The following is a 23,942-nucleotide window of genomic DNA, read 5'->3' on the forward strand; positions in this document are numbered from 1 at the left end:
TGGAGGGGAAGGGAGGAGAAGAAGGGAGGGAAGGGAAAGGAAGAGAGGGAAAGGGAAGAAATGGAAGAATAATGGAAAATGGAGATGCTAGTACTAGGGCAGGACCAAAAGACGGCAGAATTACCTAGACGAACGAACAGAAATCAGAGGTAGCCATAAAAAATTTTTTAAAAAAGAAAACCAAATAATGTCAAACGACCACACAAGAGCCCTGAGCGAGTCACTAAACTGTGAGGAGAGAAGAAAATGAGGGGCGCAGTGCTACCAGGGTGGGTCGAAGGTTTGCCGACTGTTCAAGGGAAAAAAAAAAAAGAAAAGAAAAAAGAAAAAAATTTATTATAGTTTTTTAGTTTTTTTTTCTTTTGGGATGGAGGGCTTTTTAATTTTATCTTGATTTTTATTTCAGGTTGAATGACCGCTCGACAGAAGGAATTGAACCGGGACTGGTCCTTTGTAGATCTGGATTAGAATATTTTTCTTGGTGGCATTTGTCGCCTTTTGTCCGCAGCTGTTTAATATCAAGTAAGGATGGATACTTTCGGAACTCTTCCAGTGCTGGTGGAAATCTTGTCTAACTTGCAGTATATTTTGATTAGTATCGTCATAAGTTCTAGGTCTATCAGGATGAGCTCTTACCAAGGACTAAATTCATAATCAATGAATGAATGTATGGAGAAGGGAGACCTAGATCCATGATGAAATGGTCCACCCGATACAGGTACCATACCCTATGATTCATTACATCGGAACCACTCTAAACCCAAATGACTGCTGCATACTGCGCCTTAACTAGTACGGTAGTCCGTAGCTCACCCGACACGATCTCTTTATTTCCTCCGCATGCATCTGAACAATACGGGAAATCCTCAAGAGCCCTCTCTCATTTACGATGCTTTCAGACAAGGATCGGTAGCAGATCTCGGGGAAGTATCAAGAAACCTAAAGCTACCTGGCTTCCCCACCTCATTGGGTCCCTACTAGGTAGTAATAGCCCGGACGTATGTCTGGATATTAGGGCATACATTAGGGTACAGATATACATTATTTTGCCATTTTGTATGGACCAGTAGTAGAGAAGGAGTTCTTGCTGTACCTAGGTACATACACTGTCCATGATAACATCATACTTAGGCTGACCCACGGTAACTGCAACCCATGTCCATGAAACCTGTCATAGTAACTAGTTATACAAAGAGCTTTAATAATACAACAGTGCAAGCAAGACTCCCATCTCAATGACCCATGCGGTTTCCCATGATCTCTCTCCCCCTTTCTTTCTTCCCCTTTCTTTCTTCTCTGATGTAGGGAGGAGCAAGAAAACAACCCAAACCGTGCGGTATGCAACGATCCTCAATGAAGCAAGGAAGCAATAATACCCAAACAGGCAGACGCTAAGCGGGCAGAATTCGTTCAATTAATCAAATGAAATTATAAACCTGGCTTCGCTGCATGAAATCTGCAAGGACCTGAATGATGCACATGCAGAGAGACTCCAAATTGCTGGTGGTCGTGAGCTCTTTCTTTTTCCTTTTTTTTTTTTTTTTTTTTTTCTCCATTCCGTCCTTGGCCTGTGACTCGTCGAGTTCTATTCGCGTCCATGGGCCTTCGTCATAGCCGTGTCCCCGCTGGGGTTGTTGACCTTGCATTCATTCGCAGATCGGTTTCCGTTCGCAGCCACACCGGTTGTCCGGGTCATCCTCTGAGAGGCTTGAAAGAAGCTCAGAAGACAGCTACGTACTCGAGTCTGCTTTACACAATCGTGCCAATCCCGGAAATTAGTTGTAAAGGACGAAAATCAAAAGTCAAAAATATCGATAATAAAGTTAACAAAAAAAATTTAAGGAAAGAAGGGGAAAAATACATCGACCCCACCAATGCTTCCGAAACCATGGGATCGTGGAGCTCTGGACAATAACGGCCGAAAAGCAGTACTACTAGTAACTTCTAAGAGCCAACCCAAGATTATGCTATAATGCAACGTGTTATAGCCATTTTGGCCTGCACGCTAAAAGCTAGGGCAACTTTGCCTTGAAAACTGTTTCTATTGTTAATTATAGCGGAGATGGTCCAAGCTGTCCATGACTCCATAGTCATAATTTACAGACTAGGCACCAAAGGGTTGATTCGAAAAAGGCCTGAAGATCACAAAACAACAATTTCCCCTAGTATTTACTATACAATACAAAAAAGGCCATCCGGGTAGACCTCTCTCTATATCTTTTTTTACCCCCCTCTTTTTCTCCTTTGCCTGGTATGAGAAATCACCCATCCAAAACCAAGACTAAAAAAGCCCACCGACAATCAGAACCATGGAATCTATGGCATTGCCAATCCCATTGGCTGGAGCATTTGAACCGGCGTGGTTCGTAATTTTTAACATGAGCCAACAACTATCAGGGAATCTAAGCCTAGAGGCCCTAGACAAGTCCAGTTGGGTAAGGTACCTTACTCCATTCGTATCTACAATGGAAATAATGCATCTCATTGATCTAATCCAATTCGATGGGGGGCGGGATTCTCCACGAGTTGGCAGAGATTTTCTCTCAGCCTCGTGAGGTGGAGATTTTTTTTTTTTTCCTTCTTTGGATTTTGATTTCATTTCACTTTTCTAAATTAGGATTTAGCTTGTTCAAACGGTTGAGACTGGCCATGACGGCAACAGGTAGGGCACCTAAAGCTAAATCCACTTCCTGACTGGACAGTACTATTACCTGCCCTGATCCCCAAGGTATGTACGCGTACGCGACGCGATTAACTAGCCTATCAAGTTTGATACATGTGCCTTGCTTGAGTAATTTCAGAGGGAAGAAAAGATAACAAGAAGAACAAAAAGTAAGCCCTTTATGTCCAGCGGTGGTGTCAGTGTAAATACCTTACACTACAGCTTCTACTTCCTACATACACCTAGGTATGTATGTATGTATCTATGTATCTATGTATGTACTAACTAATGTACATACGTATCGATGCATGCCGTCATTGTTGGTTTCGGCACGGGAGTATCAGAACTGTCTCAAGATAACACAAAACCCAAAACAAAAAAGAAACTGCTCTGGCATGAGTAAGGGATAGAGATTAGGTACCTTGGATCCCTCGAGGTGTATCGTAAGATGAATGAACTCATATAAGAGGTAACATTCCCTTGCATTCAGAACATCCGACTGAACCTTCGTCATGGTATGTGGAGAGACAAGATGTAGGTACAGAATTACATATACGATGATCCGTCCCTACCGAATGGATATTGGTTGGTTGTCAGTCCCTTGCAGGAGACCATTCACCCCCATGCATTACTAGTAGGAGGTAACCCTCCATCTTGTTCTTAGTGTGTCTGATTTAAAGTTCAGATACAGTAGAAAAACTAAACAGATTGATGATGGTGATGATAATGAATACTCGCATATACATTAGCCCCGAGTATATTATGCCAAGATACAGTCCACTTTGAAAATACTTCCTCCGCATAGACAAGCCTTATTGTGAATCGATAGCTGGCTTCTTTTCCATAGGGCAATAACATATCATGTTCATGGATGTCAACGTGAACCATCTCGCATTTATAAAGATTGGGAAATTTTTGGAACCATGGATCGGGTGATGCCCAACATACCCAACAACCGAAGTTGCCTGACACCCATGAAACACAGTGAGGGCCAGTGTCCGCTTCGGGGTTCCATAAAACCTCCTTCCTAACCTGCAGGGTAGCCAAGGGAAGGCTTGATTTGAGAGGGAAATCAAAATTAAACGAAGGGTTCAGCCGAACGCATTAAACTCATTTATGCAACCGCAACATCAAGATATACTACCTATCAAGACAGCCATGTGCTACACACGACCAGGGTTGCCCAATCCATGATCCACCAACTAACAGTAAGCACTAGCCCTGCTAGTGGCTTAGCTTGGGCAACTGCGGATTTTGGAAATGCGCTAAACAATTTGGTTTGGTTCATGGTCTAGAATAAACTCCGATCATGGTACGCGCCGCCAGAAGTCAAGAGTATAATACCTTAGGCTCAATGTGCAACAAAGACGATCGGGTGAAATATAAGAACATTATAAAAGCCAGGCTATATGCCGAGTTCAGTCTGACCTGCCTACGTGACCAAAGAATGAGAAACTATATCTGCAATCCACTGAACCTGGCCCACTCAAGGCAAAGGAAACATTGCTGTAGTAATGTAATGTCAGTACCCATTGGTATCTACCTAGGCGTCTTGCCAACTTACAGTCAAGTCCTTCTGGCTGGCACGACCAAAATGATTATAGTAGTGACCCCTGTACAGGTGCTGGCACAGGAACGTGTGATAATTCATGTTGAAGATATGCAAGGCAAGCTTTGTAGTATCCTCAACTATCCGAGAAAGAGCCCAAGATCATTCGAAAAAGGCACTAAAGTAGCCTGTCATTACCTAGGAAACAATTGCATCGTGGAGGATAAGGATACAGCCCTCAACAATGTGGACGCGAACCCGTTACAGAATTTTCTATTATCGGGGTGAAAGGCAACCCCTAGACCAGTGAGAATGATGCTTGTGGCCCTTATTTAGATACCTAAATACTTATTTACGCTCAGGAGTAGGCCTTCAATGCATTCAGCGAGGGAACTCCAGGCCCTTGGTGTACACTTTTGTAGTGCCATAGAGAATAACAATAGAAAGCCCGCCTTGGTGTTCAGGATAAGTTAGGAACTACCCGAATTAGTGGGAGAAAAGTAACTAACCAGACTACTGGCCCCAGCTAAGGCTTTCCCACTCACAAGCGGAAACTACTGTGCAAGTTCATATTTGATGTCTTGATAGTGCGGTAGGATATAGACGGATAACAAAAAGAAATGGAAGCATTCTACCTTCAGATATAACGCATAGATTTTCGGCTGCAGTAGAAAGGAAGGAAGGAAGCTCTGGCGGATCACCTAGTGCTTTCAATCTTTACATGTCATCCAACGAGGAGGCCGCATCTGCCATAATATGGAATCGTCAATCACGGGGTCAAAGCCGAATGTTGTTTTGGGTGGCCTGATTATGAGAGATAAGGTCGTACTGGTTTAGATGCATTGCTGGGCAACAAGGCATTCCATACACGTTTTTATTGTTAGAATCATAATGCCTCATTTACTCGGCTCAGCCTGGCAGGTATCTCCTGGGGCCAAATTCGTGTCACAGAATTCTCCCGCCTTCCCCAATTCATCTCCGAGTAATTGAATCGTCTTCTCGTAAACTCTTGCGGTCTCCATCTCCCACCTCCCGGGAGCTGGATAGTCATCCGTACCGAAGACATCATCCATATCATCGTCGTCATCACTGAAGCCATCTTCATCTTCATCGTCAGGCCCATCAACTTGCTCTTTAGCCTCCACGACAGCTACCCGGCAAGTTTCGGCAATACTTTTGATTCTGACTTTCTCCGTCATAGACACGACATTTCGTCTTGATTCGAAGCCTGGAAGGGGAGCTCCAGAGTCGACATCCTCCCCTATTAAGAGAGATGCAAATACAGAATCCATCTTCTTAAGTAGACGAAAAGTCGCCTTCGGAGAAAATGGGTATTCAGGGAGGTATGTGTTAATATACACAGCCAAAGAGATCAAATATGGTATTTGAAGAGATGCTGCGTGAGATCAGTTAGGTTTATAGCTAAACGCGCAGAGAATGAAGCAGGGCAGATACACATACGGGTCCCAGTAACCCAAAGAATATCCACTAAGCCCTCAATATCTTTGGCTACTTCTTTGAAGCTCTCATAACCCCTTTCAGACTCCTGCTGGGCCTGGTCATCAAATACGCTGCTGAACTTCTTGGCATGTCGGCGATTAATGGTCAAGATAGTCTTGTCAACATGATTGATGACAGTGGTTTCTTTTGTGGAACCTGCCTTGAGGGGATGCAGTCTTGGTCTGGGGAGAATGGACGGAGTAGCAGTGGATGTCGAAGGAGCTGGGGAGGAAAGAGACGACTGTATGAATCCCCCTGGCTCAGGATGCGATGTAGTAAAAGACATGGACGAAAATTATATATAAAAGGTATACAATGGCAGTGGTTTTCGCCGAAACTGGTATAAGAAAACGGACCCAGCCCACAACACTTTTGCAGAGTGGCAAGGGATTCAACAGTGGAATACACACAATTCCAGACAACACTACTATACAGCCCTATGCAGATATGCAAACAGAAAGAATAGGAAATACAGCGTACCTTACTTCAAGTACCTGGTCATGTATGAAGTAAGATTGGACATTGCAACGACATCGATGATGAGCAACCGAAGATGTCATGCCAAGCCCTGAAGATAGGATAAACACGGTGGTCTGTGCGCACTACAGAACAGATTATGCGCACCTCGCGAGTATCTACTAATACATGGCCAGAGAAGATATAGTTGTAATCTAATCTATTATATATATATATGGGAATAAAAGCACAGGGCGTAGCTAGTGCCCGCCTTAGTATTGAGAATCCATAAGTAGGTATACATATCATCAACCGATACATGCGCCTATTTGATCTCACAGCTCCGCGACCATAAGATCCAGGAAGTAAAAGTACCTAGTCGGAGTCTCGGTTGTCAGCAGGTGTCCTAGATCTGCGGCAGTACTCTACAGACAGGGATGGTTGCCTATTGCTTCAGAGAGGTGAGAAGATATTGATTACGCTGGTTTTTGAAGGCATGGCAGGACATCGACCAAGGTCGAGTCTTGCTTTCCTCTGGCCCCAGCGGACTCATCTTTGGTATGGAATATAATGAAATACAGTGCAAAAGATGAAAGAAATTCGCACTTTACTCACAGCCACTTCGCACGTACATCTCCAATCCATAAGGAAGTCAAAACTTTTAGTCCATCCCAAACGCCATGCTAAGAATCGATGCCGACACCCATTGAACGCATTATTCAGGCTAATAAGTCATCAGCAATGAGGAAAGGACAATCGTAGAAACAGAATTGAACTCACCCTAATCTTCCCCTTCCGTTTCTTGATCTCCTCCAACTTCTTTTTATCCTCATCGAACTTCTTCAACAATTCATTCTGCCTCTCCTTCCTCTTCTCTCTAGACTGGAACCGGTAAAAGTCCTCTAAACCCTGCGACTTCTTCTTCTGCTTCTCTATCAATTCCCTAGCCTCGTCTTCGTGTGCAACAGACGTAAGCTTCGGCCCACTCGTAACCGTGATAAACCCATCCTCGTCAGGCTCCTGTGCCCTGAGTGCCTGCTCCTTCCTCCTAGCCTCCGCAACAGTTTCAAACACCGTCATGAAGTCGTTCACCGTACGCAGCAACTCCGCGCGGGGAGGATACCGAGCCTTTTCATGGTCGAGATAACGCTGCAAGCCCAGCTGAGGAAGACGGTCCTCGATGCCTTCGCCCCAGACAATTTCTCCATCCTTCTTTTTGCCTGCTTTCTTGGCCGCTTTCACACTGGCCTCCATACTGGGCTTATCGACAAAGACGACAACGGCATGCGCACCGCTCTTTTGGAGCTCACCATCCCATGTAGACGGTAATGAGACGTCATCCAGCTGATTCTGTAACTCATCGGCTGTCACTCTCTTTCTCTTTTTGCTCTTCGAGACATTAGCGACCATGCTATGCGCCGTGGTCATTCCTCCCTTTTTCTTTGTTGGTACGGCTTCGAAGTGGACTCGCTCTACACGGCCGGCGGCTAGCTGGGTCCCGAATAAGTGGCGCAGATGTAGCTCTGTCGTGTCGATAGGGACATTGACTATGAATAGCGAGCGGGGTGTATCAGCGTCGGGAATGCGTGGTTCATGAGGTCGGAGGTAGAGATAATGTGTTGCGGGCTTTGCACGCTTTGGCTCAGCGGGGGGCAAACGAAGCGGCAAGACGGTGTAGCCAGCTATTTCTAAATCCTTTCCCATTTTTTTACGATATGCGTTTAATGAAAAAGGGGGATTAAAAAGAGAAGAAAAGTCAGGTTGATGGTTTTGTTGCGCGGAAGAAATTCTAGCGGGAAATTTTATTTTAGCCTGGAAGGCGGAGAAGATTTAATTCGTAAATTTATCTGATAAATATAACGAATCCCATTCTAGACTACCTGCGAACCACATGCACATCGAACTAGACATCTGAAATACACCCAATATGCTCATCAAAGCAAATGGTACCAACCTCAGAAGAAAACCGATTACTAGCTTTTCTCAATGCTAAAGCCCTTTATACTGCTCATCTTGATCCGTGCATCACGATAGAGTTGTTGCATTCTACACCTTATCGGGATCATTGATACCGCCATTAGTGATCACGTAGGTCGCTTCTTGTTCCGGGCAATCTGGATCTATCAGCTAGGGTGGTCATTTTAGTTTCAGGGAGGCTATACCTGGTGAGTCCTGAATTTTTGCAACACGTTCGTCGCCGCGGCCTTTGCGAAGGAGAACTCGAGTTGTGGATGCATGCGCTAAAACATGGCCACCCACAGGCTTGCGTCCATCTGCACCCGCAAAGAGGGCACTAGCACCAGGATCACTCTGGACTTGATTTGTCTTTTTTTGCATGAGATTGACATCCTCCGCAATGATGGAAGCGACTCACCATTAGGACGCAAACATTGAATTCTAGAGAGATATCCGATCAGTCCACAAATCAAAGAGCCAGAATAGGAGCACAAACCTTCAGCCATATGAGCGAGCTTCATCAGAAACTGATTAAGCTTTTGCTGACGGTCCGCGAGTTCTCCGCGCCCACAGTAATCCACCCGGAAGCAATTCATAATGCTGTCAATAATCAGGAGACGGTATTCTCCACCAGTGAACTCTTTGCTCAGGATATTCAACAACTCCAGCTGATGCTCACTATTAAGAGCCCGCGCATAGACAATATTCTCTCGAGCGGAGTCAGCGTCAACGCCGAATCGTTCGGCAATCTGGGCGATACGCTCCGGTCTAAACGTGCCTTCCGTATCAATATAAGCAACTTTACCGTCTGCACCGCCCATTTCCTTTGGAAGCTGTGCGACAACGGACATAGTATGTGATAGCTGTGTCTTTCCACACCGGAATTCCCCAAATACTTCGCTAATACTCATGCTTTGGAAACCCCTAAGGCCGTCAGTGGTTCTTTACATGGCCATAATGCCTACAACTTACCCTCCCAAGATAGCATCAAATTGCTTGCTCCCTGTTGAGATACGAACGACTCTCTTCCGCTGATGGCTCAACTCCATTGCCGTGATAAATCCAGACGCAGATGGCTAGTCGAATCAGTCATCGTGGTATAATTTCAAGCCATGTCTTTGCATACCAAACACTTGTTGATAGCATCCTTGATCTTTTCAACTTTGACCTCGCTGAAGCCCCTAATCTTCAGAAGGGTCTTTCGGGTAGCCCCATGAACGGACTAAGCAGGATAAGCATAAAAATACCTAAGAACCTAAATCGCTTTCATCTACAAAGGCCGTGGGACATACAGCAACTGTATGGAAGCCATTGGTCTTCAATTTTGTGATATCGGCGGCACCGATCCCTGTTCATGGTGAGATTGTACTTTACACGGATGATCGGGATGTATACCATGAGCTTGGATGCTGTCAACGTCCACGATGAAGACCTATAAGTGCCAAAGCTCAGGCTAGATTAGGAATCGCGAGCTAGAGATAAAGAAAGAGCGTGGAATCTGAAAGAGAAGTTAAGGGGAGAAACTCAACATCATCATTAAACTCATCACTTGAATCAGAGCCGGGCATGATGCTTGTGTAAAAGCGAGCCCAGTATAGTTCGTAGTCGAGATAAGGGGATACGTTTCTTAATAGAGTACTGGTGCAAGAGGGATGGGCTGTGACTTGAATTGAACGAGAGCCAGCCAGGGTCACGAGCCGTTCCATAACAGGAATCGTCCAGAACCTCCAACAGAGTGGGTCATGGGTTGGGCAACCTTATGGGGATGACAGTCCGGAGGTAGTCCGTAGTATAATGTTTCAGAAGATATTGGCTAGGCCAAGGCCAAGCGGAATGAGGTGGTTTTTGTGCAATTGAGGCCAGTCAAGGATCTATAGAGATAGGAATACAGAACCTGGACCTGAGCGATATGAGATGCAACAAGAGAGATCCCTTCTCAGAAATTGGACTGTGCGAAACTATACGAAGAGAAATAGCGGTGGAACTTAAGAAATGGAATTTGCTTTTCTGCTTTTTTTTTCTGCTTTAGCTTCCCCTTCACCAGATATAGAGTATAGTACGGAAAGATGAGGTAACCACCGCACCAGGTACCGTTCTTTGATCACTAATGACCTCCAATACCACAATACCATCTGTACCATCTTGAAGCCTTTTCCAATGCATATCAACGCGTCTGCTTTGGTCCACCTATGTCTCTCCTGCGCTCAATTAACCCTTCGCCTCGCCTCGTCTCCTTCTTTTCTTGCCGCACCTATAATTCAAAATGTGAAAGATACCCGAGGGAATAATAGACGCCAATCGTAAGAACCTGAGCCATGTATAGGACCCAAGCCGTAAGGTAGCCTAAGACTTCGTGAAACTTTTGTTCGTCGTATACATAAGAGGAATAGAAAAGGGCCGGTGCCGAGAACTGAAACACGGGGGCGTAATATATGCAAGGGAAGAAACATGGGAGTAGAAAGAAAATCAAAACCGTAGTCGGCAAGCCCTAATACAAAAACGAAAAAAGGAAATAGGCTCCCAAAAATGGGATCGATCAATCCCGAACCACAACGGCTGTTTATGCGACAGCAGTGGTAGGAGCAGCAGGCGCACCAGGGGCTGCCTCTGTGGTAGTCTCCGGAGCGGTGGCGCCAGTAGCAGGGGCAGCTGGAGCAGCAGCGGGGGTAGACTCAGCAGGCTGCTGGTTAGCGGCCTCGTTGTTAGGGCAGTCCCGGGAGATGTGGCCAGCCTGGGCACACTTGTAACAGACCTTGCCAGCAGAGCTCAAGGGACCACCGTTGGGGGCAGTGCAGTCACGGGAGATGTGGCCCTAGAGAATGTTAAAATCCATCATTTGACCAACACAATAGGCTGCAGACTATACTCACAAGCTTGCCGCAAGCGTAGCACTTCATAGCCTGAGCCTGGCAGTCACGGGCAAAGTGGTTAGGGCCACCGCACTTGTAGCAAGTGGCAGCGCGAGGGTAACCACCGTATCCGCCGCGGAAGCCACCATTGAATCCACCACGAGGAGCACCGACACCGCGGCCAGCGCCGGAAGCGGGGGCCGGACAGTTGCGCTGGAACCAAATCATGTTAACCTCTATTCTGAAAATACCTCGAGCATGATAAACATACAGCAAGGTGGCCGGGCTGGCTGCAATTGTAGCAACGGCCGTTAGCGCCATTAAGACGTAGAGTGGGACAGTCGGCCTGAACGTGGCCTAGACCCTGGCAGTTGTAGCATTGCTTGGCTAGAAAATACATGTCAACCTCTCTATTATTTCCTTCATGTCAACTGGGAAACCTTACTCTCGGTAGTACGGGGACGAGGGCAGCTGCTGGACTCATGGCCTATCGATGTATTAGATTTCGGGCCTAGGAAGGTAGCGCGCATGGTATCTTACCAGGCTGCTTGCCTTATCGAGAATGACATATTAGTAAACTATCCTCAGCAGCTGCAGGAAAGTAGACACTCACAGTTGTAGCAGAGACGCTCAGACGAAGAGCACACCTCTATCAGCCCGTTAGCGAAATCCGGTGGATTGATAGTCCTCTACTAAGGCGACCAACCAGCATAGTGGCCAATATTGCCACACTTGTAGCACGCACGGCGAGAAAGCAACATCTTGTCGGTATACTAGCTAGCCAGAAATATTATTGTCAGTCGCTATGCCACACTATCATTCATCTTGTAACTCGTTTCGTAGAGATTGTCTTCTTGCATGGTCTGTGGAACGAGCGCCGCCGAATTCCATGGCCGATAAGCCAGCGATGTAAAAAACCTAGGTGCTTGCTCTCGCGGTCTTTCAACCATTTTGGACTACCCGAAGCCCCGATAAGTATAGGAAGGAGGGAAAAAAATGTGCGCATGCGAAGCACATCGAGAAAGGTTTGAGAAATCGAGCGGCGCTTGTGCGTCCTTTCATTACAACAGAGAAGCCAAAAGTCACGAGAAGTTTCCGAGAACGTTGGAGAGACTCACTCTTCCTAAAACCAACAACAAACTTCAAATCTCCTTATCAAATGTGCTGAATGACCGTCAACTTGAGAACCTTGGAGGAGGAGCAGCACTTCCAACAGCCCACTCTCGACACTGGAAAAAGGTGGGCTGACAAAGAAAAAGCGACTAAAAAAAAAAAAAAAAAAAAAGTACACCACACAGAACTTACAACACAGCAGCTCTCCAAACGGAACCCTCACAGCACTCCAACAATCCCTCCGAACCACAGGGAAGAACAGGAAATATCTGAAAATTCTCGTAACCCACAGAAGAGTAAAAATTTCAGTCAAGCGATGAAGCCGAGACAGGAAAAGCCAGACGACGTTTTAGTTCCGTACACTAAGGGTTACTCCGGAGTACTTTCGATTACAGAACGCTAGAAAAAACGAGGAAAGCAAGAGAAAAAACTTAACTCCCGGGCTTTCCCGTATTGCGTATGGTTGTTACAGTATTACCGTCGACATCCCCGGATTCCGTATCGTTTTGTATGGGCCTGAGGCACACGTTCCTGAGGGATTGACATTCTCTAGTGCTCCCTTGCATCTCCAATACCACCCGATTGTGAAACCTGATGTGTGAACCCTTCAGACGGTGCCAGTCTAGTTTTCCGAATTAGGATAAGCGCCTGATACTGTGGTCCTTTGTCCCTCTTATGATTTTTAGATCAGAGCTCTCCCACCCTCATGTTCTGGCATATACCACTGGAACACACCTTGGAGTACTACTCTTCCTCGACAAGGCTTAGCCATCCAGCAAAGAATGTACATTTTCAGACACATTTTGCAACAACTGAATATATCAGACACTCAAACACACAATTGCGCTTGTCTAGACTACCTTAGTACTCGATTGGATAAATCAGTATCTTCTGACATGTGGAGTAGACTTCCGAATGCATGAGCATAGATAGCGTTGCTTGACTCGAGCTTTTGTCGCACCATCTGATATAGGAGTTGCAATCCGTTCCTTGTTCAGCAGACTCGCACTTTTCTTGCACATCCGTCGTGTCCCAAGGCTACATAGGGTAGGAGGTGCTATATATATAGCACTTGAGGTAGATCCCGCACGTGGTCGATACTCGCAGTAACATTTATCCTGGTCAACCCTTTGGATCACGGGTGTTCCTCCACGCAGAATACTCCCTATCTGAAGAGTATATGCAGGTTCGAGTGCTGATCCCATGGTAGGAGGCATTGGTCATACGTGTAATCTGCAGGTGTAAATGTTAGCACTCACCAAGTGATTAAATTTAGCCAAGTCTAGTATACGATGTGTCATATTAGACAGTTGCGTGGAGCATATTCAAATCACCAGATACAAACATATATTTATCTAATATCTCATACGTATGGAAACGGAACCCTCGGTTTATTGGTTATAATGTGCTTCTTCCAGAATCTAATTGCTCTCTTGAGCATATTCAGTTTATTTTTCAGACTGCAAAGACTGTGTCTACCAGCTATGTTGTTTCCACCCCTACTGCAGGTAGTAATGATTCCATTTCAGATGTGGAAACTAGTTCATCTAACTAGATGACCGTTCCCAAGGGTGGACCATTATCGGTATGATTTCATTGCTTGATTGTGTGGCCTTGGATTTGACAAATCGAAGTGTCTATCGTGCTTGAGCTAGTGGGACTGTTCTGGGTATTGTTGCTACGGGGATTGCTTCTGCGTTCCCTATATTAACTGGCGTCAATTTACGGCCACGGGGATAATGCGATTGCAAGTGACCAGATTGAAAGAGTGTCATCAGCTAGGCGCGGTGAATCGATGATCAGGAGGAGCAGGGTTTTGGCTCTTTAGATGAAGGAAACGGTGGGGAAAGGTTGGCCATTTCTCACCTAATAAGATGGATACGTTAAGTTGGGAATGATGGAGAGTGTCTTTGTACGTTTACTACGCTTTTGATCTGATCACTCGACATCTCTTGAATAAGATTCATTCTATGGCTCAGGTGCTGCTAAGCGACCATTTCATTCATATATTAATGTGTCCTGAAATGCATATAGTAACAGAATCAAACAGTAGTCATGAAAACATTTACTCTTCCTTCTCAATCACCGCTGGAGCCTTAATCTCACGGCCCCTGAGGAACTCAAGCCCCTCACCATCCTGTTCGATTAAGGTTAGTATAGATCCTCAGATGAACATATGGCTTGTTCGTTCTCGAACGACAATAAGGACGGCGAACTTACATAGCTGATCAGCGGGGAGACCTCAACCCCAACGGCCGCGCCTTCGGTGACAACAACTCCGCCGGCCTTCTCAATCCAGCGTTGTCCCTGGTTCATGATGTCGCGCTTGCTAGTGTCAGGGTCATCCTCACCAGTGCCCCTGGCATTCTTCAGCGGCGAGAACTCATCCTCGCGGCGTACCTCGATGGATGCAAACTTCTCCAGAGGGGTCAACGGGAAGACATCGAAGACAAACTGCTCCAACTTTATACCGTTGGGCTTTTCAGGTTTGAAACCCTCGCCGGTCTCAATGTTCACGCAAGGAATCTTCTTGCGAGCAACGTGGTGAGGCAGCTTGTGGGACCAAGTCTCAATAGACTCAAAGAAGCGGAAGGAATAGTAGTGGTTGACGATGTTGGCAGCGCGGAACTTCAGCACGTCAGGCTGCTTGGGGTCCTTAGCCTCAGCCGTCTCCTTGTCGATTTCGGAGTATTCAACCACATCAGGCTTGCCATTCTTCTGAAGGATCAAACCAACCGACTCGGTAGCATTGCGCTTGCGGACCACCTTGGTAGCGATATCGACCTTCTTAGAAGCGGCGAAACCAATGAAGACGGGGTCGGCAACCTTGACTAGGCAGTTGTCGACGCAGTAAGTGTGAATGTGTTCGATACCACGCTTCCGCATGTCTTCGCGCACACCAGAGGTAATGAGGGCTTGGTAGATTCCACCATTTCCGTCAGGGGCAACAGCAGCCTAGGCATAGTTGTCAGAACACTGGGTTGGTTTCTATTAAAGGGAGTATCGTACCTTAGACTTGGTCTCCAACAAAATCTTACCCTCATTAGAAATGCAGGGCAGGACGCCCTGCTCGAAGATGACGATGTTCTTCTTGTCTAGTCCAAAATACTTGTGCTGCTCGAAGAACTCCTCCGTGGGTTTGCGGGTAGGACCACTGGTCATGACATACCAGGGGATGATGGCTTCCTTGCCGGAAGTTCCTTGTGCCAGGAGCTGGAGCTTGGCAATACGCTCTGCCTGGATCTGGAAGAGGGACTTCTGACTGGGTAGACCAATATCGAAGCAGCCCTTGGGTGCAGAGCTTCCCAAACGGGTACCCTGCCCACCAGCCATCAGGACCACGGCAACCTTGTTCTCTGACACCGCCTGGAGACCTTCATCGTACCACCGCTGAATGTCCTTCGGGTCAGAGTCCATGATAGAGGCAGTGGCCACTTCAGGGAGGGGTTCGAGAGTAACGGGACCATTCTGAGTTTTGGCGGGGTTAAGGACCTTGTCGGCCAGTTCATTGATCCGGTTGGGGTCGAAGTTGCTCAACTGATGGAAGAGTTGAGCCTTCTCGACCTGGTTTAATTGATCGGCGAATGTGAAAACATGCCCTTGCTTGGCATTGGTATACTTCTGTCGTAGTTGCTGGAACTCTTCAGGGGATGGCTGACGAGGGGTATTTTCGGAATGACCATGGAGCAGGTTGGATACGGTTTCCTTAATAGCTGCCGCCATGGTGTTGAACTTGAATGTAAGTGGACTCGGAGGGAAATATGCAGAGTTTGTTAGAAAGTAAGAGAGATGTGGATGTTGGGGGGGAAGAGAATGCGGGAACGCGAGAATTAGAGTCAGGGAGGGGTTTTGGGAATGAATGGCGGGGTGCAACTGAAGCTCTGGGATGAAGGGTCTTATAAAGCAACAACAGCAACTTAATCTAATACTAAGGAGTGTGTTGTCAAGCCACAGCTGACCGCCGGGAATAGTCTACCTCACTAATGATTTATTTTTATTCCACTATTATTTTTAGTCAGGAGGAAGAGAAAGAGAGGTGCTCCATAGATAGTACTACATACTAGCCTAGTACTCCATCGCAACCACAATTTTCCCATATTTTTGAGGGTAAGTGCCTATAATTAGCGATCAGCAAGTGAGTTTCCAAGTCTCGACGGGAGATCGGACTGGCCAACCATGCTTCAGGGAGCGGTAGAAGGCGGAGCTCTCGTGGGCCACCATCGATGTGAAGCGTGGGGCCACAGGTTTCATCAGGGGGTTTCGGTTGGTCAGTGGGATCGAGGGATTTATTGGGTAAGGCTCAGGAGAAAATGAAGAAATCAATCATCAAAATCGCCCATATTTAGTTAGTTACGTAGGTATGCTTGCTTTATTCTACACATGGAATATATAACAGACACTAGGAATTTGAAAATACACGTCAACGACGCCTACTTTCCCGATAACGTTCATCATCCCGGCGTCGCTCACGGTCGTTGTAGCGACTACGGTCTTTATCGCGATATTCCCCTCGTGCCGGGCTTCGACTGTGAGACCGGTCGCGATCTCGTCTCCGATAGGGATCTCGATGGGAGTCTCGCCGAGGACTTCGGCTAACCCGTCGGTCACGATTGGAACTTCGTTGCGGACTCCGGCTGTATGGCCGCCTGCGAGGAGCCTTGTCGCCCTTGTCAAACATCAGGGTATAATCGTTCTCTTCTTCACGAGCGTTATCAGATGCCCTATATTGGCGCTTCTTCTCAAGACTTGCTACGCCGCCGAATCCGCCCCGCTGAGCACTGCGTTTGGAGATGGTAGCGTTTCTCCAGCTTTCTGATAATTTCGATACCTGTATGACTCATCAGCAACGCTAGGTAGTAAACACAGAATCGTAGACTGACACTTTGAGAGAAATCCACATGAATGCGATGATCATCGATTAGCACGCCCTGCATCTTGAAGTAGGCTTGTTCGCAATCTTTCTGGTTCTCAAATTCAATAAAAGCGTACTGCAAGCTGTCCCCTGTTCGTTTGTCTCGAATGACCTCGCATGATAAAATTGGACCAAACCGGCTGAAGATCAAGTGAAGATCCTCGTCTACTATTCATTAGCGTGTGACTCTCCACAGGTATAATAGGACTTTTCCGAGGACGGCGAACTCATACCTTGAGTGACAGGATTCAATTTGCAGACAAACAAGACATTCTCTGGCGGCTTAACCTCCGCAAATGGGAGATCACCAACCATTTCAAGGGTCAGCGCCTGTGCTCTTGCTTCGCGCTCTCGCCGTAATTTCTCCATAGATTCCTCGTCCATATTATCGTCGAGCTCCTCATCATCGGCTATTCTCACAGTAGCTAGCTGTGCCTTCGACGGCAAAGGGCTCTCAGCTGGAGCCACCAGGCCCGGGGGATCTTCGAATGGGTCATCAAGAATAACCGTATGTCGGATACGGATGTCCTTGAGAGGTCGACCCCTGTCGTCTATGAAGGCTTCGTTTACTTTCTCAAGGACATCGAATCCCTCCACAACCTTCCCAAAGATCACCGCTTTGCCATCCAGGTAATCAAGATTCTCTCCCAATGTGACAATGAACTGGCTCGCAGCGATGCGCTGGTCGGGGTCATGAGGTGAAGGAATTGTGGCCATACTCACTGTTCCTCTTTCATCGTGCTTCAACTTCCGCGGAGGCTCGAGCGAAAACGTCCTCTTCGGAGGACCTTCCAGAAAGCCCCAAATAGACGAACCGCCATCGCTTTCCGAGGAATCAGGTCCGAGGGGATCGCCGGTTTGGAAAGTGAAGTTTTTCTGGACACTGTGGACGGGGGAGAAATTATAGTACTTGACTTTGCATAGCTTCAGGAAGCTATAGCGGAAGAAAATGGATAGCTTAGTTTCGGGTTCAGCTACTCGACATTATACACGCGCAAGATACGCAAAAGTCAGAATATCACGTGAGATATCAAGTAGACTTACTTTTCGCAGGCTTTAGGGCACTCATCGACTAGTAAGTCTATGACAATGTCACCAAGGGAAGTCTCCAGGAGGACGCTCATGGCGATCTGGTGGTCACACGTGAAGTGGGGATGATCGGCCGTGCGTTAGACAAGGATACAAGAAGGCGGAGAAAAATAGAACAAAATTTAGAAAATTGGACAGAGTAGACTAAAGTGAGAAAGGGGCCAGCACAACAATAGAGAATTAAGTTATTGACCGGAGGCTTGACCCTGTGGAGGGAGAGATGATATGGTTGAAGAATTGACGGTAGTATCTTTTAGTCTCAAGGCGGAAAAGTTAAGGTGCGGAGCCGCTGCCGCCAAACAAAAGCCAATTTGATCCGTCGATCCCCAACTGATTGGTAATTTGGTATAGGTAACTAAATGTACATACCGTACACGAGAGCCATGACCAGATCTAGTCGGCTGACCCCTACCCCAGTGCACACTGTTCACTCTACTTCTATTTTGAAGAGCTTACAACACCCTTCGAATCGTTGAACCGGCACCCCTTCGTGTAACTAGAACCCACTTCTCAATCCAACGGCAGGTCTTCCAGTAGACCCGTTGGATGTGAAATTGGGCGCGCAAGGTGGACATCTTACTCAAAGGTTGGCCAAGAATGGTAAACCGCTGTTTATCATGACAAATGATCCGTTTGGTCAGTTCTTCTCTTGTGAGATGCTTCGATACTTGGAGGACAAAGCTCAATTGGGACCCCCGTATGCTCTTCCACGAGTGGAAAACGTTCTTGGCATCAAGCAAAACAGAATATGAGGTAAACATTTTTGGTGCACTTGTAAGGTACTACTGACTGTTCACTTGTTTCTCAAGTTCCACGGCAGAAGCGTTGAATATAACGGTCTGCTGCAGCTTCTACCATTTCACACCGATTAGCAACTCTACGCTGCAAAGAGAAAAGGGAAAACACGTGGTAGATCTTAGTAGAATTTCTGTTCTCTTCTTCCCTGTCTCACCTTTTTCGACCTCGCAATCGTCTCATTTGTTCTTTCATCAATAACAGTGTATTCTTTTTCTTTTTCTTTTCTTTTCTTTTCTTTTCTTTTCTTTTCTTTTCTTTTCTTTTCTTTTCTTTTCTTTTCTTTTTGTACCCCTTGATAAATAATTAGCCCCAGCGCTAACATATCTCAAGCATGTTTCACTGGTTCCTGGCACCTGGTGGCTGGTCCATTTGTCAACATGGGTCCATTTCCGACCAAACATCTTCAGAAGAAAGGAAAGGATGTCTGCAGAATGCTTCGGATCTTTCCTTCTAAATGGCTCATTTAGACTCTTCGTTTCTTCTTCATTACGTCAGCGAACCTTGGTTCGGCGTGATTGTGATCCTCAATTATAGACAAGGAGCTCATTGGGTTCTTTTGTCTGCTGAATGGGTCTGCTACAAACGAAATTAGTCTCACCAGGGAGCCTTGTTAGCGTATGTGCAGACAAATGTGAATCTGCTATGTCAGGTACATTTTTTCAGTTCACATCCTTGAACTTTGTACATAGCAGAGCTTTCCTGTCCAAGATTCCTGCCGTTAGTAATGATTGTTCCCATATACTTTGTCTCACTATAACGGTATTCCTATTTCTCTTTTTATGCTCATTACTTTTCTTCGACTTTCTTTGATTTATTCTGTACTATCTTTTGAGGATGGTATTAAGTGATTGGAGAGTGATAGCCACGCGGCCTATGCACTGATGCAGCTCCAGCCCAGCGACCTGGACACAGGTTTCAAGTCGGTTCATTTATGTCAGGGCTTCATTCCGGCTCAGTCTTGGCTACTAAGCCACATTTGCTTTCGTTGGGACTTGTATGATCAATCGCGCCGAAACATCACCGTCAATCCTGTGGCTAGGATGTGCCAGCCCAGAGCTTTCCAAGACACCGGCGTAATACCCTTGCGCTAGGTCGTTTGCAAGGGCCTCTTTTATATGTTCAGCAGTTCATCACTCATTTGTCGAGGCAAAAGCTGGGCTTCTGAAGACTTTCATAGCCGCCTCTGGCTGCCGACTCTTCTCTAGGTCATAGGTGGCGTGGCGTGTCAAAAGTACCAAGATGTTTGTTTGACGTTGAAGACGGCACGAAGCCCAACCATAGGTCTCTAACACCGCCATTTAATGAAGGCAAACAACCTCCATACTCGTCTCGGCCAACCCACGGGGATGCAAGTTTGGAAAACATTTGCAAACGTAATCGACAGCCGTCTGCTCGTCGCCAAATGTATATGTTGAGGTCAGCTTCAGTCCTCACATTAAGATCCATTCATAGAGAGAAATGGATCCATTTGAAGATGGCCGTGGTTCAGGGAGAAGTCTGTGGAGCGCTGGTCGTGGCTATTGGCTCAGCAGGGCTCAGAAAGGCTTCCGGCTCTCTCAGCCTGACTCGTTATGGCGACTATCAGGTCATGTCCACCCGTGCAACGTTACTTTGTGAAACAAAACCTCTTAAAACGCCGGGAATTCTGTCTGTCATCTGTCTGGCTGACCTTCTACCAGGGTGCTTCTAGGGTCCCGGCCGACTTGACGTCTGACTTGGATAGAGTAGACGGAACTCTGCATGGTGCAACGAGAAGGTCAGGTATCAACTTAGCCACTTGCTCGAGCCAGCAAGTAAGTTAGGAGCCCTTTCTGGATTTTGAGCTCTTCCGCCGAAAATATACATTTCACGGACCAACAGAAGAGAAAAGATATTTTTTTTTTTGAAAAACAAATACTGATAAAAGAGCAATCAGAAAATTAAGCCTGACACAGTGACTTAAAACTGACATCGCTTCCGACTGAGTACCCCTCACCCTTCCCCGGTTCCTTTTCCAATGCGCGAAGATAGGCGGAACATGGCCACTATCATTCCCGGTTCATTGACTTTTGATGCTTCCGACAACCTCTGATTATATTTTGAATTTCCTGTATCTTTTTTTGACTTTATGTATGTTTCAGAACTGGAACCAATGCATTTTCTTCGCTGCTGATACTTGAAGTAATGGCACGCTCTTTCTACACCTCGGAAGACGAGGTCCGTTTCGACCCACAACCTCAACAAGATGTACTTTCGTTATCACGTTCGACGCAGGCTAGCAGCCAGCAGACGGTTGTAGACAGAATTATTGGACCAAATATTCCAATTCCGGAAGGAGAGAAGAGTCGAAATACCACCAGACGACGGATTCCCGTTGCAGTGAGTTCCGTTGCTCGAGGAAAGGGAGTAAGCTTACATCTGCAGTGCAATCGATGTCGAAAACGGAAAATCAAGTGTAGCGGTGATGTTGGTGACGGTCAAGGCTGTTCAAATTGTCGGACCTCTGGAAATACGCACTGCCAGTTCTTAAGGGTGAGTCCTCTTCGCCGATTTCTGGATTCCCTTGCGATAAGCTAAGATCCAGCCAAGGTCAATTCATCAATGCTGCAGACAAAGGCTACTGGGTGGCCATATTCCTTAAAGAATGGTACACTGTCTTCAGCTCACCAGAGACAGGGCCCATACATATCCTCAATGGCTACAAGACAAGAGTTGTTGTCGGCGAATCCCTCTGAATTCCGTGTTACTTCGCTCCCACGCCCATCAGTCTTTGACATAAGCTCGACCGAGCCTCAACAGTCCTATAGTCGCCCAAGCTTTACTCAGGATAATATGACCAGTTATGATGAAGAGCCCTCAAGTGTTTACGGTTCACAGCCTGCAACTTACGGGGTATCCACGACATTACCCCATGGAGCCCTTGGAGGCTACTACGAGGTCGCATGGTCAAAGACATGTCATTCCGACCTTAACGTTGCCAGGGAAGGGCTTTTGCCCGATCATGAGGCGGATGGCACGTTTCACCATCCCAATTACGCGTATATGATGTCGGTGCCGGGAACCCAATCTACAGATACGACTTTTATGCCCTCAATGGTTGCTCTTTCATCTGAGGAACAAGGGGCAGACCGGACACTTCCCACCCCCGGTGGGCGGAACCAGCTTCAACTGGATCTTTCGGCGCTTCCAACATCGTCCGGTACCATTTCTGGGATTCCTCAACAAGACTGTAGGGCTGGACACCCCTGGGCACCCAAAGCTATCATCACTGCCAACAACGCCCGGTCGATGAAGCAATCCACCCCCGAACCTTTCAACAATAGTCCTCTAAACAGGGCAAAGCAACCCCCATCGAACACGCAGGAGATGGTGCTTGGATATTTACCAATGACATCGGCTAGTGCTTCGTCATCGTCGATGCCCTCCTGTGGCACGTTCACTCGATTGAACTCAGCGAATTCCGGTGAAGAGCTGCAGATAAATGAGGAAGTCCCAATGCGACATCCGATCTTGACTAAGAGTGCCCGAATTTCTCTTATGGACGATAGCTCCAATATCTACGGTTACTGCAGCTCTGAGAGGAGAAAGGGACCCAAACCCGGCACTTCCGGGATGTTGATGAACGGACTTCCTTACACACGACCACCCGAGCAGCTCCAAAGCACACCCTCTTTAACATTCAGCTTGCCGGTAGCAGACGGCCTTTCGGGCCCCGGGACAACCACAGAAGCACATCGGACGCAAGCTTTGAGTAACCCGGGGGGCTTCTATTCCGAGGCGTGCTGAGCGGCTGTGCATGTTACTGCAGCTCAAGCGCTCTGACCCCCTGAGGGAGTTGAACAGCACATTTTTACACGGCGTTTCGGTAGAGTTTCATATCGTTTGTTTCTACTATTTGTCATTACGTTGTCTGACAGCCAAGAACTGTTGCAAATCTTCAGCTGTGTGTACTCTTACACCCCTGGTTCCCTTCTTGGCCCTATAGTTCTGGGTTATTCCAAATACCTCTCCTGCTTTGTACACCCTTCAATATCTTCTTTTCTTTTTTCTTTCTTTTTTTTTTCGGATCTCGGTCCTGGAAACCCAAAAGTTACACTAATATCGGGGTAGGCAAGGACTGTCGGGTTTGTAACTTCGTTAGCTTCTTTCTTCCGTTCTATCCATTACGGGAACTATAATATGAGGTCTAGGCTAGGTCACGGTGGGAGGCATTTTCGAGCGAATGGTGGCTTGTTTGAAATCCGTTTGGCGGTTCTATTTTTGCTGGACCTTTCCTTCCCTGGTCGAGCTTCCTGTGCTTTTAAACCTGAGTGACTCAAACTGCAGCCCCGGAACCCGTAAACAACCATCAGTTACAAATATTTAATATCGATACACAAAACTGTCAATAGTCTCTCTTTGATCCTACAGCCATCACTAGACAACAAGCTGAGGATAGATGCGAGGCACTTCTCTGTATACGAAGCAGATCATGTCGTTCGTGAACAGAAACTTAAAAAACAAGAAATATTAAAAATAATATACACCAAAAATCTCCGCTTTGTTCCCCAAAGCTATTTTCTTATATCCCTATTCAAGAAAGAGAAAGCCAAACAAGGCTGAACCTAGTTATTGTCTCTACACCAATAGTTTCCAGTCCTGTGCGCCCTTTGTCTACCTACTCTGTTTCCCATTTACACTAGGTACGACGTATGTATATACGCAGTGGACCTAGGGATAATAGAATTCGTCTGTATAGAGCAATATCGAGTAACTACAATAAGTACATCCGTCATCAGGCGATAAAGAAAGAGGAAAGACCCTAATCTTTCAGAACAGGAAAAGAAAGACAAGGGGGAGAAAACGATCATCAATTCGGAGCTGACTCGGCCTTGGACAATATCTACATCCATAGAGGAGCTAGAAGGATGTATCCCGTCTGAGGGATGGTAGCCGGAGGGGGTCAGTGGTCTCCGAGAAACAGTTCCTACTAGTTGACTGGCATAGCTTGAGATCGGAGGGGTTCCTGTGCTACACTACGGCATCTATGGGGAGGTTTGAGATTGCCGTGATTTTGTTGGGGTTTCATATTGGGGGAAA

At 46.6% G+C, this 23,942-nt stretch overlaps 7 protein-coding genes across 7 annotated transcripts; 1 reads left to right on the forward strand and 6 right to left on the reverse strand.

The window, feature by feature from the left end:
* Positions 1-5,107: 5,107 nt before the first annotated feature.
* On the reverse strand, positions 5,108-5,997 carry ABOM_008114 (general transcription factor IIH subunit TFB6 family; the record flags this gene model as incomplete). The annotated part of the gene is made up of 2 exons (XM_022535243.1): positions 5,108-5,607; positions 5,673-5,997. 2 exons carry the CDS (start codon positions 5,995-5,997, stop codon positions 5,108-5,110), a joined length of 825 nt encoding a protein of 274 aa, XP_022386971.1.
* An 885-nt stretch (positions 5,998-6,882) lies between these two features.
* ABOM_008115 (putative ribosomal small subunit assembly protein) lies at positions 6,883-7,871 on the reverse strand (the record flags this gene model as incomplete). Its single annotated transcript, XM_022535244.1, has 2 exons — positions 6,883-6,891; positions 6,948-7,871. 2 exons carry the CDS (start codon positions 7,869-7,871, stop codon positions 6,883-6,885), a joined length of 933 nt encoding a protein of 310 aa, XP_022386970.1.
* Positions 7,872-8,213: 342 nt separating this feature from the next.
* On the reverse strand, positions 8,214-9,691 carry ABOM_008116 (recombinase DMC1; the record flags this gene model as incomplete). The annotated part of the gene is made up of 9 exons (XM_022535245.1): positions 8,214-8,281; positions 8,330-8,492; positions 8,542-8,564; positions 8,620-9,047; positions 9,096-9,199; positions 9,250-9,345; positions 9,416-9,471; positions 9,519-9,555; positions 9,653-9,691. The coding sequence occupies 9 exons, from the start codon at positions 9,689-9,691 to the stop codon at positions 8,214-8,216; spliced, it is 1,014 nt and encodes a 337-aa protein (XP_022386973.1).
* Positions 9,692-10,683: 992 nt separating this feature from the next.
* gisB (putative zinc knuckle nucleic acid binding protein) lies at positions 10,684-11,733 on the reverse strand (the record flags this gene model as incomplete). Its single annotated transcript, XM_022535246.1, has 6 exons — positions 10,684-10,935; positions 10,994-11,185; positions 11,244-11,359; positions 11,418-11,459; positions 11,586-11,621; positions 11,679-11,733. The coding sequence occupies 6 exons, from the start codon at positions 11,731-11,733 to the stop codon at positions 10,684-10,686; spliced, it is 693 nt and encodes a 230-aa protein (XP_022386972.1).
* Positions 11,734-14,150: 2,417 nt separating this feature from the next.
* Positions 14,151-15,808, reverse strand: ABOM_008118 (UDP-N-acetylglucosamine diphosphorylase; the record flags this gene model as incomplete). The annotated part of the gene is made up of 3 exons (XM_022535247.1): positions 14,151-14,222; positions 14,306-15,040; positions 15,095-15,808. The coding sequence occupies 3 exons, from the start codon at positions 15,806-15,808 to the stop codon at positions 14,151-14,153; spliced, it is 1,521 nt and encodes a 506-aa protein (XP_022386965.1).
* A 697-nt stretch (positions 15,809-16,505) lies between these two features.
* On the reverse strand, positions 16,506-18,121 carry ABOM_008119 (PPIL4 family peptidylprolyl isomerase; the record flags this gene model as incomplete). The annotated part of the gene is made up of 4 exons (XM_022535248.1): positions 16,506-16,913; positions 16,966-17,162; positions 17,231-17,931; positions 18,042-18,121. The coding sequence occupies 4 exons, from the start codon at positions 18,119-18,121 to the stop codon at positions 16,506-16,508; spliced, it is 1,386 nt and encodes a 461-aa protein (XP_022386964.1).
* Positions 18,122-21,557: 3,436 nt separating this feature from the next.
* On the forward strand, positions 21,558-22,649 carry ABOM_008120 (uncharacterized protein; the record flags this gene model as incomplete). Its single annotated transcript, XM_022535249.1, has 1 exon — positions 21,558-22,649. One exon carries the CDS (start codon positions 21,558-21,560, stop codon positions 22,647-22,649), a length of 1,092 nt encoding a protein of 363 aa, XP_022386928.1.
* Between the last annotated feature and the right edge of the window lie 1,293 nt (positions 22,650-23,942).

Source organism: Aspergillus bombycis (assembly GCF_001792695.1).
Source record: "Aspergillus bombycis strain NRRL26010 chromosome Unknown contig00074, whole genome shotgun sequence".
Lineage (NCBI taxonomy): Eukaryota > Fungi > Ascomycota > Eurotiomycetes > Eurotiales > Aspergillaceae > Aspergillus > Aspergillus bombycis.